At 41.0% G+C, this 16,170-nt stretch overlaps 1 protein-coding gene across 1 annotated transcript; it reads left to right on the top strand.

Moving 5' to 3' along the window:
- On the top strand, positions 1–526 carry LOC100767286 (60S ribosomal protein L23a). The gene has a single exon (XM_027431923.2). The coding sequence runs from the start codon at positions 1–3 to the stop codon at positions 469–471; it is 471 nt and encodes a 156-aa protein (XP_027287724.1). The 3' UTR covers positions 472–526.
- Positions 527–16,170: the final 15,644 nt, after the last annotated feature.

Here is a 16,170-nt window from a genome sequence, read left to right as displayed (position 1 = left end):
ATGGCGCCGAAAGCGAAGAAGGAAGCTCTTGCCCCTCCCAAAGCCGAAGCCAAAGCGAAGGCCTTGAAAGCCAAGAAGGCAGTGCTGAAAGGCGTCCACAGCCACAAAAAGAAGAAGATCCGCACGTCACCCACCTTCCGGCGGCCCAAGACCCTGCGGCTCCAGAGGCAGCCCAAATACCCGCGAAAGAGCGCGCCCAGGAGAAACAAGCTTGACCACTATGCCATTATCAAATTCCCCCTGACCACTGAGTCAGCCATGAAGAAGATAGAAGACAACAACACACTTGTGTTCATTGTGGACGCCAAGGCCAACAAGCACCAGATCAAACAGGCTGTGAAGAAGCTCTATGACATTGATGTGGCCAAAGTCAACACCCTCATAAGGCCTGACGGAGAGAAGAAGGCATACGTTCGCTTGGCTCCTGATGATGATGCTCTGGATGTTGCCAACAAAATTGGGATCATCTAAACTGAGTCCAGCTGGCTAATTCCAAATATACTCTTTTTCACCATAAAAAAAAAAAGTGTCTCAGTTGTGGGTGCCTGGAAAAAAAAAACAAGCAAAAAAGCAAGTTAAATGGGAAGAAACAGTCACATTCAAATCAAAGCAAAAGCAAATATCAAATCTTGTAAATGACCCTGTGTTTGCAATGTCTGGGATTCACTCATGATCTTCTGAGTCCAAAGGGCTCAGGTAACTCCACGTCCCTGGCTCTGCCATCTTCAATGCATACAACTTGTCTCATAGGCTCAGGACAGCATCACTTCACAGCTACTGCTGTCTTTGATGGCCACCCCACAGTTGTGGCATCTTCAATACACTGGGGCCTATACAGCAACTGAGGCTAAACCAATAGCCTCTCTGAGGTTCTCGTCAGGGACTCCAACCCTGCCACATGGTACCAAGCTGTAGCCTATTTTCATGACCATTTCTGAGGGGCTGCCTGCAGGTTTATACCGAGAAGCAGACCATGCAAAGAAATAAGAATGAAAACCCGGTGTAGACTGACTTCCTCAACACGTATCAGACTTCAGGGAGTCTAATAACAGGTGGTTTATTCTCAACATATTTAAGCCCAGTGCAATTTGAAAAAAAGTCTCACTGTAACTTGATATGCCATGTTTTGTTGATAACCATGGGAAGCCTGCCTCTCTGTGAACAGAAACAGAGGAGTGGATTGGGGAAGGGCAAAGAGGAGGTGAGGGGAATAGGAGAAAAGGAAGTAGAGGAAACTGAGGATGGGATGTAAAATAAATAAACACATTTAATTAATAAAAATATTTCCTGGTGTAATATAACTCTCCATGCAGAAAGAAGAATAATTACATTGAAACTCAATTCAGGGTACATGTCATGACTTCCAAGGAGATGGTTTCTAGAGATAGGCTATATGTACTAGCTTAAGGGCCTAAGGGTTTGGCCCTGTCTCAGTCATACAGATAAGCACAGAGGTCATTTGGGCTGTTAGCCACTTCCACTTCCGCTAGAGGTTGTGGAAGCTTCTGGCTATCAGGGCCATTTATATTACTAGCCACCTACAGGCTTGCTTATAAGAGCTTGATATGGCCTGGCCAACAGATAACACACATCACCATGCTGTTTATCACTCCCAAGTCTTAGTTTTCTGGACAAAAAACCCAGGTTTTTCATCTTTCTTGTTGGAAAGACAATCCTGTGTGCTTAACATTCCTGGTTTCTCTGAAGATCTGTGGGCACAAGGACCTTCATGCTATGCTGCCAACACCTTTCAATCCTGGGTTCTCCACTGCAACTGAGGCTGTCCCTTTACCAGCAGTCTCTCATGGTGCCAAGCCTCAGATATTCTCTAAGACTCATTTGTACCTTCAAAACAAGTACCACGGAGGATACTCTTAGCCTTTACGAAGTTTGACTGTTAGCATGAGATACAGCATTAGCCACCCTAGACCGTACTGTTTGTGTGCTGATCCTGAGGAAATATTTCCAGAATCTTTCACCTCAGTGATGTTTGTCTCTAAATCACAGCTGATTTCTGATCCCCAGTTTACCAGCATCAAATTGTTCCAATAAGGCAAAGGTTTCCCTTCAGTGCTGCTGGTCTCTTGCTAATGATAGCTGATTCTTCAGTCCCAGCTGACTAGGAAGCACAGATTAATACAAACTAGCACACAAATGGTACTGATGGTATTTGAGGGACTCTTGAACTTCCCTCTGAAACATCACAAGCCAGGCCACCATCATCTGTACTGCTCTCAGCATTATTATCTTCCAAGTTCCCATAACAGCTCATCAATCTCTGAGCATTCAATGACCTTAATTTTTATTGCTTCTCAGAGACACTATGACCAAGGCAATTCTTATAAAGGAAAACCTTTAATTGGGGACTTGCTTACAGCTTCAGAAGATTGGTTCATTATGGCAGCAGGTAGGCAGGCACAGCACTGGAGCAGAAACTAAGAGGTACATCCTGATTCACAGCAGAAAGTGTGTGTGTGTGTGTGTGTGTGTGTGTGTGTGTGTGTGTAAGAGGGAGAGAGAGAGAGAGAGAGAGAGAGAGAGAGAGAGAGAGAGAGAGAGAGAGAGACAGACAGACAGACAGACAGACACAGAGAGAGACAGAGAGGGGAAGGAGCACCACTGGCCCTGGTATGGGCTTTGAAACCAAAGCAAACCCCTAGTGACACACTTCCTCCAAGTTCATACCTCCCAATCCTTGCAATCCTTTCAAACAGTTACATCGTTACTCCATGGTGACTAAGCTTTCAGATATATGAGCCTATGAGGACCTTTTTTTTTGAAAAATAAAAGCACCACAATCTTTTAGCTCAAAGCTTCAAACTCTTCCACAATCCTCTCTGAAACAACGTGGTCTGCTATGTCACAGCAATACTTCATTTTAGGTACCAATTTCTGTTCTACTTTGTTTCCTATTGCTGTTCCAAAACATCATGACCAAAAGCAACTTGAGGATAAAAGGGTTTATTTCATCTTATGGATTACAATCTATCATGAAGGGAAGTCGGGGCAGGAACTCAAGCAGGAATTTGGAGGGAATAATTGATGTAGGGACCATGGAGAAATGCTACTTATTGGCTTATTCTCTGGGCTCAAGTTCAGTTACCTTACTTAATAGCTCTAAGGACTACTTGACTCAGGGTGGCACTGCATTCAGTGGGTTGAGTCTTCCTACATTGATCACTGTTTTAGTTAAGTGTTTCTATTGCTGTGAAGAGACACCATGACCATCCAACTCTTATAAAGGAAAACATTTAATTGGGACTGCCTTACAGTTTAGTGGTTTAGTCTATTATTTCCATGGCAGGAAAGCACACAGGCAGACATGGTACTGGAGAGGTAGCTAAGAGTTCTACATCTGGATCGGTAGCAGCAGGAAAAGTGAGTGAGCCACTGAGCCTGTCTTCAGCTTTTGAAACTTCAAAGCCTACCCCCAGCGACACACTTCCTCCAACAAGGCTGCACCTGTATCAACAAGGCCACGGGTCCTAATCTTTTCAAATAAAACCAACTCTGATCCGTTGGGGGACATTTTCATTCAAACCACCTCATTCCACTTCCTGGCTCCCATAATGCAAAAATGCATTCAGTCCAACTTCAAAATTCCCCATAGTCTATCACAGTCTCAATTCTTTAAAAGTTCAAACTCTCTTCTGAGACTCATAGCAATCTCTTAACTGTAACTCCCTATAAAATCAAAATAAAAAAGCAGGTCACATACTTCCAACATACACTGACATACAACATACATTGCCATTCCAAATAGGAGGAAATGGAGCATAGTGAGGAAATACTGAACCAAAGCAAGATCTAAAACCAGCTGAGCAAACTCCAAACTCTACATCTCCATGTCTGATGTAAAGGACTCTTGAGATCTCCAACTCTTTTCAGCTCTGGAGACTGCAACACACTTCTTTCTCTTGGGCTAGTTCCACTCCCTGTTAGCAGCTTTTCTAGGCAGGTATCCCATGACTCTGGCATCTCTAACATCTTGGGGTCTCCAAGGAAATGCAGGCTTCACCATCACAGCTTCACAAATTGGCCTCTGTAGGACTCCATGCAGGCACATCTCTGACACATGTCTGGTCTCAGCAGCTTTCCTGAGTCACAGATGGAGATTCCATCACCATTTCTTGTATCCTTGACTCTGAAGCTAGAACCACGTGGTCAAAGCTGTCAACTTCTGTTGCTTGCTGGGGCTCCTGTTGTTCAAGTACATTTTCACCAGCTTTCTGCTTTTAATGATTTCATTCACTGCCTAAGCTTGGATGGCTGTGAACTCACTCTGTAGACCAGGCTGGCCTTGAACTCTGAAATCTGCCAACCTCTGCCTCTGGAGTGTTAGGATTAAATGTGTACAGCACCACACTTGACCCTAAACTTTTCTTTACTTCATTTTCATAGGTTTGGATATTTAGCTGGGTGGGGTCTTCCCCTGATGCCACCATTCCCTTTATTTTGTTTAGCATCACGTTTTTTTCTTTAAACATTTTATCTACATTTTGTATTTTTCCTTGATCAGCTTGCTCCTTTTCATTATAGATCTGTGTAAGACTGGCCACTAGTAACTAAGTAACACAGTCATTACTAGGCTGTCTGGAAATTTCCTCTGCCAAAACTGTTAATCCACAACCCTTTAATTTATCCTCAGCCAGATTTTTTGAACAAACACATAAAGCAGCCACACACTTCCCCAAAATATCAGAAGAATGGTCTTTAGGCCACATACTAATATTCTTATCCTCTGAAACATCTTGATCTGGGCCCCAATAGGTCAAATCACACCACTGTCTTCCATGCTAGTATGGCCAATTAAGCCTCACTTAAAGTATTCAACTGCTTTTCTAGTCCAAAGTCTCAAAGTGTTCTTCCTGCTGCCTGACAATCCAAACAAAAGCATGGTCAGGCCTATCACAACAATACCCCAGTCCCCAGTACCAACTTCTGTCTTAGTTGGGGTTTTATTGCTGTGAAGAGACACCATTATCAAGGCAATTCTTATAAAGGAAAACATTTAATTGGGGCTAGCTTATAGTTTAGAGGTTTAGTTCATTTTCATTTTGGCAGCGAGGATGGACAACATGGTGCTGGAGGTAGCTAAGAGTTCTACATCTGGATTGCCAGGCAGCAGGAAGACAGAGTGCCAGTGGGCCTGACTTGGGCTTCTGAAACTCAAAGCCCAACCTGTGACACATACATCTTCCAATAAGACCATAGATCCTAATCCTTTCCAATAATGCCACTCCCTATGAGCCAGTGGAGGCCATTTTTATTCAAACCACTACAGGGTGCATTCATCAGAAGCATCTCATTCACTGACCCAGCTTGAGGCTGGTGTGGTGTAGGTTCCTTTGGAGCAATTTGTGGCCCACAAACTGAATCCTGGATGATGTCTGTCAGGGGAGTTGAAATATGCTTGAACAGATGCAGACTAGGGACAAAAATTAAAGTTTAGGAACTTAAAGGAAAATCCTACATTTGGGACTTCTCTCTCAAAAATAGGCAGTAGATGGAGAAGCTTAGGCTGTTGATTGTCAGGAGCACTTATATGGAGTCTGTTTGACTGTGTCAGATGGATCCAAGTCTTAGACCGAGAAAGAAATGAGGGAACCATCTTTCACAAAAGAGTAAAATAAAAAAAGATCTCAGGGGAACTTGGGGGAACTCTAACCAAGTAAGTTAAATATTTATATAATAAAACATTAAGACATTGAAGAAAGAAGTTGAATAATATATCAGAAAAGATCACCCATGCTCATGGATCAGTAGGATTAATAGAGTGAAAATTGTCATCCTATCAAAAACAATCTACAGATTCAATGCAATCCCAATCAAAATTCCAACACAATTCTTTACAGACCTTGAAAGGACAATTCTCAACTTCATATGGCACAAACAAACAAACCAAAAGTCAGGATAGCTAATACAATCTTGAATAATAAGGGATCAAAGTAATAAAATTGAAGACACAGACATAATTTCACAGAACCGTAGACAGATAACTGGTTTCTGATAAAGAAGCTAGAAATATACACCAGAGAAAAGATAGCATCTTCAACAAATGGTACTGTCACAGTGGATGTCTGCATGTAGAAGAATGCAAATAGATCCATATCTAGCATCTTGTACAAGACCTCAAATGGATCAAGGACCTCCACATAAGACCAGCCATCCTGAATCTGGTAAAAGAGAAAGTGGGGAATAGGCTTGAACTCACTGGCCCAGGAAAAGACTTTCTGAACAGGACACTGATAGCACTGGCACTAAGAACAATTAATAAATGGGACCTCTTGAAATTAAAGAGATTAGTACAACTATTATGGAAAACAGTGTGATGGTTCTTCAGGAAGCTGGGAATAGGTCTATCACAAGATTCAGCTATCCCATTCTTGGGAATATACCCAAAGGATTACACCCTATCACAGATACTTGCCCATTCTTGTTCATTGTTACTCTATTCTTCATATCCAGAAGTTGAAAACAGCCTATGTACCAGTCAAAGGATGAATCCATCAGTAAAATGTGCACATGTGCACATCAGAATATTATCCAGCTGCTAAGAAAAATGAAATTATGCAATTTACATATAAATGGATATAGTTAGAAATAGTCATCTTGGGTAAGGTAACTCAAAGCCCCAAAGACAAATATTGTATTTGTTTCTCTTGTATGTGAATTTTAGTTTTTAAGCTTTCAATATGTGTGTTTCACTATGAATAACCACAGAGGTTAGGTACCTAGTAAGGGACCAGGGGGTAGGAAGCAATCTTTCAGAGAAGGAGAAATATAGTTTAGTGCCATAAAGAGATTATGGGAGAACTAGAATAGGAGGATTAAATAGGAAGAGGGATGGGAGGGGGGAAAGGAGGGATTATTGGGAGGGACAACTAACACTAAAGATCTTTTTAAAAAGTCACATGGAAACCTACTATTGTAGAATCCTCCTAAAGTATATACACATGTGAAATGAATTAAAATGGACTTAACATACAATGGAGGAGATAATTTTCCAGCTAGACTTCTTATGCCACCAAGTAAGACCTCCAGTGCCACAAATGGGTTATGTCACATACCACCCCCCAAATATCAAAGCCTATTGTCAAGATTATTAGTTGGTCTATATGACGTGATGGTAAGGCCTTATTCCTGAAGACACCACTTATTAATGACATAATACATGGAGAAATCAAACTGGTGCCAAAATAGAATTTTCACTCCCTATGGACTAACATTTTTGATACTGAAACGTACTCTGTATGGCACTGGAAGAGAAAGGTAATCATCCATATCACCCAACTACAAACCCTGAGACCTAAAACAGCTATGTGCCTGCAAGATATACTGGTGCAATAGTAGCACAAATAATATGGGAGTGACCAGGCACATTTTTTGGTTTTTTTTTTCGAGACAGGGTTTCTCTGTATAGCTTTGGAGCCTATCCTGGCACTCGCTCTGGAGACCAGGTTGGCCTCGAACTCACAGAGATCCGCCTGCCTCTGTCTCCCGAGCGCTGGGATTAAAGGTGTGCACCACCAACACCTGGCGTGACCAGGCACTTTTAAAATTGGATTTAAGACAAGATCTATGAGACAGAACTCATACTTGACACTGCTAAAGTGGCCAAGAGCCTGAGAATAGCTAGGTCATGGGCTTAAGAGGAAAGCCTACTACTATTATTCTGCTAAAGAAACACAGCAATGAAGTGACTCCTAGTGACATATTATTAGCCCCATAGATCAGTGCATCACTCAACCCTCAACAGAGAGGCTTCTTCTTGAAGTAGATGGAAATTAACCCAGATACCCACAGCTGGACAGTGTGCAGTGAAAGAGATGGAGCACTCAGCCATAAATCATTTATCTTTATAAACTCTTCCCCTCAAGGCACTGGGATCTATCTATGTGGAAAGGAGAATGAAAGAGGTGGAGGATGATTCCAAGAAAACTGAGTCTTTTACATACAACGAGGGCTGGTACACATGTAGACTCACAGAGGCTCTGAAAACACGCAGAAGACCTTCATGGGGTCAAAACAGACAAAATCCCAACATGAATATGAGGAAGGAGACACATGGTGTCACTCCTAACCAAGAAACTATTTTCAACTGGGAAAGGGAAAATTTATTTTCTCCAATGGGGTGTCACTGGGTATATACTCTATAGCAGGCCCCGTGCCCAGGAGTAGTTGGTTAACACAAAAAGTACACTTTGGTTTTGTTTTGGAAGTTTATGTCAGTTTTGATTTTTGTTTTTCTGTTTTGTTTGTTTTGAGGAAGGGAGGGGAGAACAAGTATGAAATTAGGTGGGGAGAGAAGTGGAGAGGATCTGGGAGGAGTTCAATAGGTGAAATAATATGATCAAAACATATTGTATGAAAAACTTAGTAAGAAATTCCATGAACACGTAATTCTGACAGTAAAAATTGGAAAAAACACATTATGTAAAATTCTGAGAGAACTGGTAAAATATCTTAAGAATAACACATAAAGCTTTTATTGAGTACTTCCAACATCTATAAAATTTTAAACCCCAAATGGATCATAGGCCTAAAAGTTAAAATCAAATGTACTTTTAGAAGAAAATATAAGAGAAAGTCCTTTATTTATTTATTTATTTATTTTAGGTAGCTGAGCAGTTCATATATTTAACACAACAATTTGGAAGACAATATGAAAGAATTAGCAAATACAAATCACAAAATGGGAGAAAAGCCTTAAAATTCAAATACCTGGCAAAGAACTTGTCCTGACAATAGAAAAGGAAATATCAAAACTAATAAGTAGGACAGAAACCATTCTACAGAGCTTACATGCATGAGAAACAGACACATAAAATGTTGCTCAGTGTGAGGCTGAAGATATGGACTCACAGTTAAGGAGATTTGATGATCTTGCAGGAGAGCCAGGTTCAGTTCCTAGCACCCATTTGTCAGCTTACAGCTGTCCATACCTCTAGTTCTAGGGGATCCAGGGCCCTCTGCTGGCCCCTGCAGGCACCACATACAAATGATACACAGAATGCATATAGGCAACACATAGAAACGCAAAATAAAAATAAATCTTAAAAAATATATTGTTCAACATCACTAGTTACGAGGGAAGTGTAAATTAAATCTATTGGGATGGGGGAAAGGCCATGGGCAGTATCAAGCGCTGGTGCACAAACTGAACAGCTAGACCTCTGCTGACCTGGGCGCAACTACAGAAACACAGCACAGTAGTTTTCTAAGCATCTACTACCACATAACCCTAAACTCCCTGTCACAGATACAGTTGCCCTATTGGGAAGTCTGTCAAAATCCACAGTATCACAGATGGGTGTTGTGGCACTCATCTGTAACCCTGGAAGGCTGTAGTGGGAGGCAGGGAGGATCAGCATTTGAGGGCGACGTAGAGAGACCTTCTCTCAAAAAATTCACAAGAGTATGCAAGTGTGCACTTTTCTGTAAGTATAGCATTATACCTAGACTTTTAAACTAAAATATACAGATATTATAGGTACATTGGAATAATTGTAACTGTGTAAATCAAAACATCTCCACATGTCTTCCAAAGCACTATACAGATCTACACCAAGAGGTTATATAAGCACACACAATCAATGCTTCCAGTGTAACTTTCAGCACAAAATACAGACTGTTATCAATTTCTCATTACTGTCTTTCAAACCTTTGCTATGAATTATTCTGGAATGCAATGAAGGCTTTTTAAAGAAGGTGGGAAGGGGACGTGAAATAATGCTAAGAAAGCGTGGGGAAAAGTCCAAACCTGAAATATAAAAGCACTAAAAAAATTACTAGGTATATTTGACTAGCAACTATAGAAATGGCCTGGTACCCATGGTGCTGGCCACAAAAAAGCACTGTTTCTGTGGGAAGAAAAGGGTACAAAGGAACAATGCAGTATTATTTGAAGATTTGGTGATGGCAGGAAGAAGCCAGAAGGGGAAATAAAGGTTCTTCAAAGAAAGAGCAGCAAAACCAAAAGCAAATAGTCCAGCACCTTCACACTTGCTTGCGATCCTACAGGCTGAAGCAAGAGAATCACGAGTGGGAGGTCAGCCTGGGTTACATAGTTAGATCTTGTCTTGGTTAAAAGAAGAAAGAAGAAAACACAGACCACACACAGTACCTCTCTACAATGTCCAGCAAGAAAGGCATCCACTGAAGAGGCTTTACTCTCGCTGCCAAAATCTAGTGCTCTTGAACTATGGTGTAGGCTGCACAAACCTCTAATCCTGGCTTCAGAACCAATAGAAGAAAATAGTCTACATCTATCTAAAGCTCTTACTGGGGCTCCTCTTGGATATCCTGTTGCCGTCCCATGTCATCGGATATCCTGCTGTTTTAGATATGTACGTCCCCCTCTTCATCTGCTCCAACAGTTCATAGATAAGGTGGATGTTGGGGTGGGCCAACTCATAGCCTTGGTTCTGGGCTTGGGTGGTAGCTGAATTGGTCAGCTTGCTGGCTTTCCCTTGTCATCATTACCCAGATGAGCTCTCCAGGACTGCCCCCAGGAAACCCATCCAATGCCGCCTGCAGCAAGGAGCAGGGCCAGTTCTCCTGCTCAGGCTCTCAGATCTGGGTTCCTCTTACTCGTATTGCCAGAGCCAGCTCTAATTTTTTGCCCAGGCAAGGTGCAGAGCCCACTCTCCTGATTTCTGTAGGAGGGAATATTGAGGGGGCAGGGTCAGCTCTCCTGCTATCGTACCATCAAGATTGGCTCACTGACAACAGGGTCAGCTCTATCTAGTGTGCTATCCATACAGGAAGCAGATGCTGCTTTCTCATGCACAGTAGCCTGTGACGGTCTGGGTCAGGGCCAGCTCTCCTACTCTTGTGACCCCAGGCCCAGCTCTCTCACCTGGATAACCTGCATCTTTAAAGCTACTCAGATGCTCTTTGGGTTTGCAGCCTCCTCTATTGAAAATTCACATTGCTCACTCCAAGTCTTGTTTCATGGACTGAATTCTGCTCTTCACAGCAAGTAGCACCCAAACAGGGACATTGATTGATCAGTAAGTCACTTCACCAAATTGTTGCCAGATTGGGAAGTTTTGAAGGCTGGGTATAGTTTACATTGCTTAAATAAGCAGGGGATGTGGTCACTCTTGGGAATTTACAGGAGCTGTTACAATGGCTAATTAGGCATGCTCATGGTTCCCAAAATAAGGGTGTACTACAAGTGGAAATGTGGACCATATTGGTGAAGTACTTAAGAAAGAACAAAGACAAGCAAGTATGGATAGAAAAAAATATATATGGGAGCATAATGAGCCCATATGTCTCAAGAAATAGCACATTCCTGTATCCTTGAGCTGGAAAGCCTGCTGTATGGACTATTTCCTTCTGTCCTTAGTGTGCCAAGGGTCAGAATGCTCTTAGACATAGAATGTGTTTCTGTCTCAAGCGAGGTGACAATAATAAAGGTGCAACAAAAATTACAAATCAATGCCCATGATAAAGACAGATGCAAAATTTCCCAACAAATGCTTCACCCAGAATTCAAGGATATACCAAAAATGTCATTATGAACAAGTTGACTTTATCTCAGCAATACAGGGATGGTTCATACATTTAAATACCTATGTGTTATAAACTACATAAATTGACTAAAGGACATGCCAATCATTACACACAGAAACCACTTTTGACAAAGTCCATTATACCTTCAGTTTTGAATATTCCGAAGAAACTCAGAGCAGAAGTAATATATTCCAAGATAATAAACAGTATAAATGACAAGCCAACATTATATTAAATGGGTAAAATTGTGGTACTTTTCACTTGGGGGACTGAACAACTCTGTAATAGGGCTTGCTGCCACTTAGTGGTAGGCAATTCACTCTTGGTACTATAAATTTAGCCAATTATCTGTGGTTAGAGAGATCAGAGACCCTAGAAGAGAACACATCACTGCCATTTCCCTAACCAATAAAATTTCTAACTTTATACTAAATACTTACTCTTATACTCACAGTTGCGTGTACCACTCATCCCTCATAAAAGAGGCTTCATTTCACAGTAGATGGAAATTATTACCAAGACCCACAGCTGGTAAAAATGCAGACAAAGTATGACCATGAGATTCCTGGACACAATTGATACATCTACAATGAAACCCCAACACACAAGCCTCAGGAAACATCATGGAAGAGGTGGTGAAAAAATTGTATGATCCAGACCAGGATCCCTGCTGCTAGGGTGTGTCTTCTAGATATGAGAAAGATGCTGTGCAGATGAATTCACAACAATTTGGTTGTCTAAACGAGACTTCCACATAATGACAAAACTAGTCTACACACATAAAGGAATGGAAAAATTTTCACAAGCACACTTTTAGAGGAAGAACTATAGTTTATCAATGACTACAGAGAAAAGGAGATTCAGTTTTCTTCAGAGATGAGCCCCCTATTAGATTATCTGACCTCACGTGCTCAGTCATAAACACAAGCACACACAAGTAACACTAAATGAACTCAGTAGGTTGCATGTGCTTGTGTGTGTGTGTGTGTGTGTGTGTGTGTGTGTGTGTGTGTGTGTGTGTGTGTGTGGTATTGTATTGGCACAGTTAAAAGCTGTATCTGCCTTTTGAGTAAACAAGGTTAGCTCTTGGGGATTCTGTAAAGCTGTCTTTTGTTCTTTTGTTTGTGAGTCTATGTCTTAACTATCTTTAGCCCTGAAAGGTGGTCATGGAAAGAGTGGATTTTTCAGGAGTCATTGTTTTACCTGAAGAAGGTGGTGATAAACAACAGTCGAGTCTGTGGGACCTGAGGTTCCTCTATTGTTGAGATTATTGGGCTAATATAGTTATTTCAGTTATCAAGTTTAGGAATATTTTGGGACCATAAAAAGAATAACACAGCAGTAGGCCTGGTTTCAAAAAGGAGTTTTACACTTTGGGGATGGTGGCAAGAAGACAGATGGCTGTAATTACACAAGGAAAGAGAACTGAGGCTTTTTGGGTCCCCAGAAGATAAGATAGAACCAAGATAGGTGACAGATTTAAATTTTTCCAGTGTGTACTAGTTTTCTAGTGATGGAGCATCCCCAAGAAGCCTTCCGTGTATCGTGGAGGGTCTACAAATGACAGGAGACTGTGGATTCTAATTGCTCCTAAAGGAGCAGATATTTTCCTTTAGGGGGAGTACTACGGCATAGGAGTGGATGGATGTCTGGAAATTTTATTTCTAGTGTGCCCTGATGGGCTTTCTTCCACTCTTGTCATTTTCCTTATGTGGGATCCTATCCTGGTAGGAATCACCTGAAGCCTGAAGATTAAGGCTCTTTAGATAACTTTCATTGGTTCTCACAAAGTGGACCCAGCTATAGGATTATATTAAAGTTTAAATTTCCAACTTTTGGTCAAATTTTGTCCTCAGTAAGATTATATTGGGACCAGAACCTGTAAAATATTTATCTCTGTTTCTTTAAATTCTTAAGATCTACCTTGTTTTAGTTCTTGAGGATGCCCTGTGGCATTTACTTCAAGGGCACTGAATGTAGACACAGTACTAGAGACTCTAGAGTGGAGAGTAGCATCACTCTTATCCATTCTCATCATCCTTAGAGAGAACACGTGGTAAGAGCACAATTCCTCCCCTAATATACTCCATCTAAGTTTCCTTGAGGTGTCTGAACATACCCACAAAGAAATCAGGAACACTGCTTTGTACAAGTTCCAGATGCTCTGTGTCTTACCTTTACCCCAGTCAGAGTTTTAGCTACATGTCCCACACAATGTCTCTTCCCCAAGATCAACTCATACAAATGTATAAATGCTATTTCCTGCTATGAGAATTGTTGGTGCATCTAAGCCCTATTTATTAAGAAGCACAAACAAAACAAAGAAATACTAGGCTCAAAGAAGACACTTGCTTCTATGGTGGCCTTTTCTTTCTTTCTTTCTTTTTTTTTTGTTTTTAGAGACAGGGTTTCTCTGTGTAGCTTTGGAGCCTATCCTGGCACTCGCTCTGGAGACCAGGCTGGCCTCGAACTCACAGAGATCCGCCTGCCTCTGCCTCCCGAGTGCTGGGATTAAAGGCGTGCGCCACCAACACCCAGCTATGTTGGCCTTTTCTGCTTGAAATCACCACACAGGCTAATGGTGTGAATATGTGAAATTTGTTCTCTAGTTCTCAAAGAAACACCTATATTACCTGGGGAATTAAAGCCATGCCCTTATACCTTTGGAGACAGTACTGTCTGAAGTAAATGAACAGACAGGAGCTGGGAACAGTTAGAGCATGATGAAACAGAAAAGTAAACAGATCACTGTGGTAGAAGAGTCTAGAGTCAAGTTGAGATGCAGCAATACAAAAGCTTTAGGAAGCCCTGTGACATACTCAAATTTCAGGGTGCCTTAGAGTGACTTTAGCTCCATTGGCTCTTGATAAGGATGGCCAATAATTTGGGTTGACTCATTTTATCTAAATTGTAAAAAATTCCAATGACAACAATATTCATTTTACTTTGAGAACTCATGCTTATTGATTGGGTTTATTGAAGAGTCTTCAAGGCCACCCATAGTAGAGTTTGAAGGGATTTTATTTAATTAAACAACACTCATATTTTGACAATGAAAACCAAATGGCAATATTATAGAGCAACTCCCATCAGAATCCTATTTCTCATTTTGATTATAAAATAAATAAGATTAGATTATGTCCTCAAAAATGTATGGAAACCCCAGTTTCTCATGATTTTGACTCTTGCTTTTATAATAGCTGCTAACATTTGGTAAGTAGTGAAAAAGATAATTTTGTTAGTGAGAAATTTGAAGTGATCATAATTGCTGATTTTCCTGCAATGTGACTAACCATTTATTATCCCAAACTGGAACTTGATGTACTGTCACAATATTATGACAAATGAAATTATTGATTACAAATAAGAGTTATAATAATTTAGATAGTAAAGACAAATATTTTAAAATCAGAGACAGCCACTTCACATGATATTATAGGTATGGAATCAAAGTGGCCAGATAGAAAACTAAAATTAAAAGATAAAATGTTATTTCCAGTACTCCAAACATCAAATGTAATATTTCACAAAGTACAGGTAACTACAACACAGAGGATAACAGGTGGTCAAGAATATGATGACTGGTCAGACAATAAGCCTGTTTCCCTCTACTTCTTGTGCCCTGGTTGATTTAATTTGAACATAATAAACCCCCTTATGTCATATGCAAATGATATGCCACATATAGGCATCGAAATAAAACAAATGGCATACAGACCATAATGCCTGGTAAATTCAATGTGATCTGGGGATTTATTCCTTAAAGGCTACAACTGTCTCGTTTCTAAAGACTTTTCCTGTCGGCACAGAAGTGTTTTCATCAGACTCTAGGAGTGAGCCTTGCTAGAACTGGGACACAGAACAATATTTGGTCTCTGCCAGTATAATGCTTGGCCAACTGGAGGAACTGTAAACAAAAGTTCCCAGAAAAAAACAAAAACAAAAGGCATATTTGTATTATAGATTCTACCAGGCCAAATGACTGAACTTTGTGATTATGGAAACAAAATGTTGCAGACTGGAGCCAAACTACCTTGGACTATTTTTAGTTTCTGTGACAGCCATTTGCTGCCCATCCCTTGTGACTTTTAAAACCTCTGAAGTGTAGTCTTAACAGGCCACTAGGTTTCAACAACCCTGGAGCTTTGAATGTCATCAGATAGCATCTGAAATGTCTGACAGTAATTTCCTCATTTTTCTGTAACTCACCTACCTGTGTTCCCCACCTCTACATTTAACAGATATCTTTATTTATGATTCTCTTTGTTCTGTAGTTAATACAATCTCATTTAACCACAGTGGAACATGTCTTTCAGAGAAGCCTGAATCCGTGTTCTCAGTCCATGGTCATTCATATTTGGGTTCAAGAATGCATTTTCTCAAAGAACAGCAATCTTCGCCAGGCCTATAAGGTGAGAGGTTTTTTTTTCTCTCTGTGGAAGAGGGACATGGAAAAGACTGACCTTGTTTTATCTAGGCAAAGGGGGTGCAATAAATTTTCCAGTGTCCAGCAGCTTTGTCCACAGTCTTGGCCAGGTCCTGGCAGGCGGCAGGTATCACATCTGAGCATCTCGCTCACTGGTCCAGGTGCAGGAACTGGGGTGCCTCATAATCTTCTTTGGAGACTTTGGGTCACTGTCAGGATCT

The sequence above is a fragment of the Cricetulus griseus genome, chromosome X, assembly GCF_003668045.3.
Source record: "Cricetulus griseus strain 17A/GY chromosome X, alternate assembly CriGri-PICRH-1.0, whole genome shotgun sequence".
In the NCBI taxonomy this organism is placed as follows: Eukaryota; Metazoa; Chordata; class Mammalia; order Rodentia; family Cricetidae; genus Cricetulus; species Cricetulus griseus.
Note: the sequence above shows the minus strand (reverse complement) of the source record. Positions and strands in the feature narration are given on the sequence as shown.

Excerpts from the sequence above, each read along its gene's own strand:
- LOC100767286 (XM_027431923.2), top strand. The coding sequence starts at position 1 with ATGGCGCCGAAAGCGAAGAAGGAAGCTCTTGCCCCTCCCAAAGCCGAA.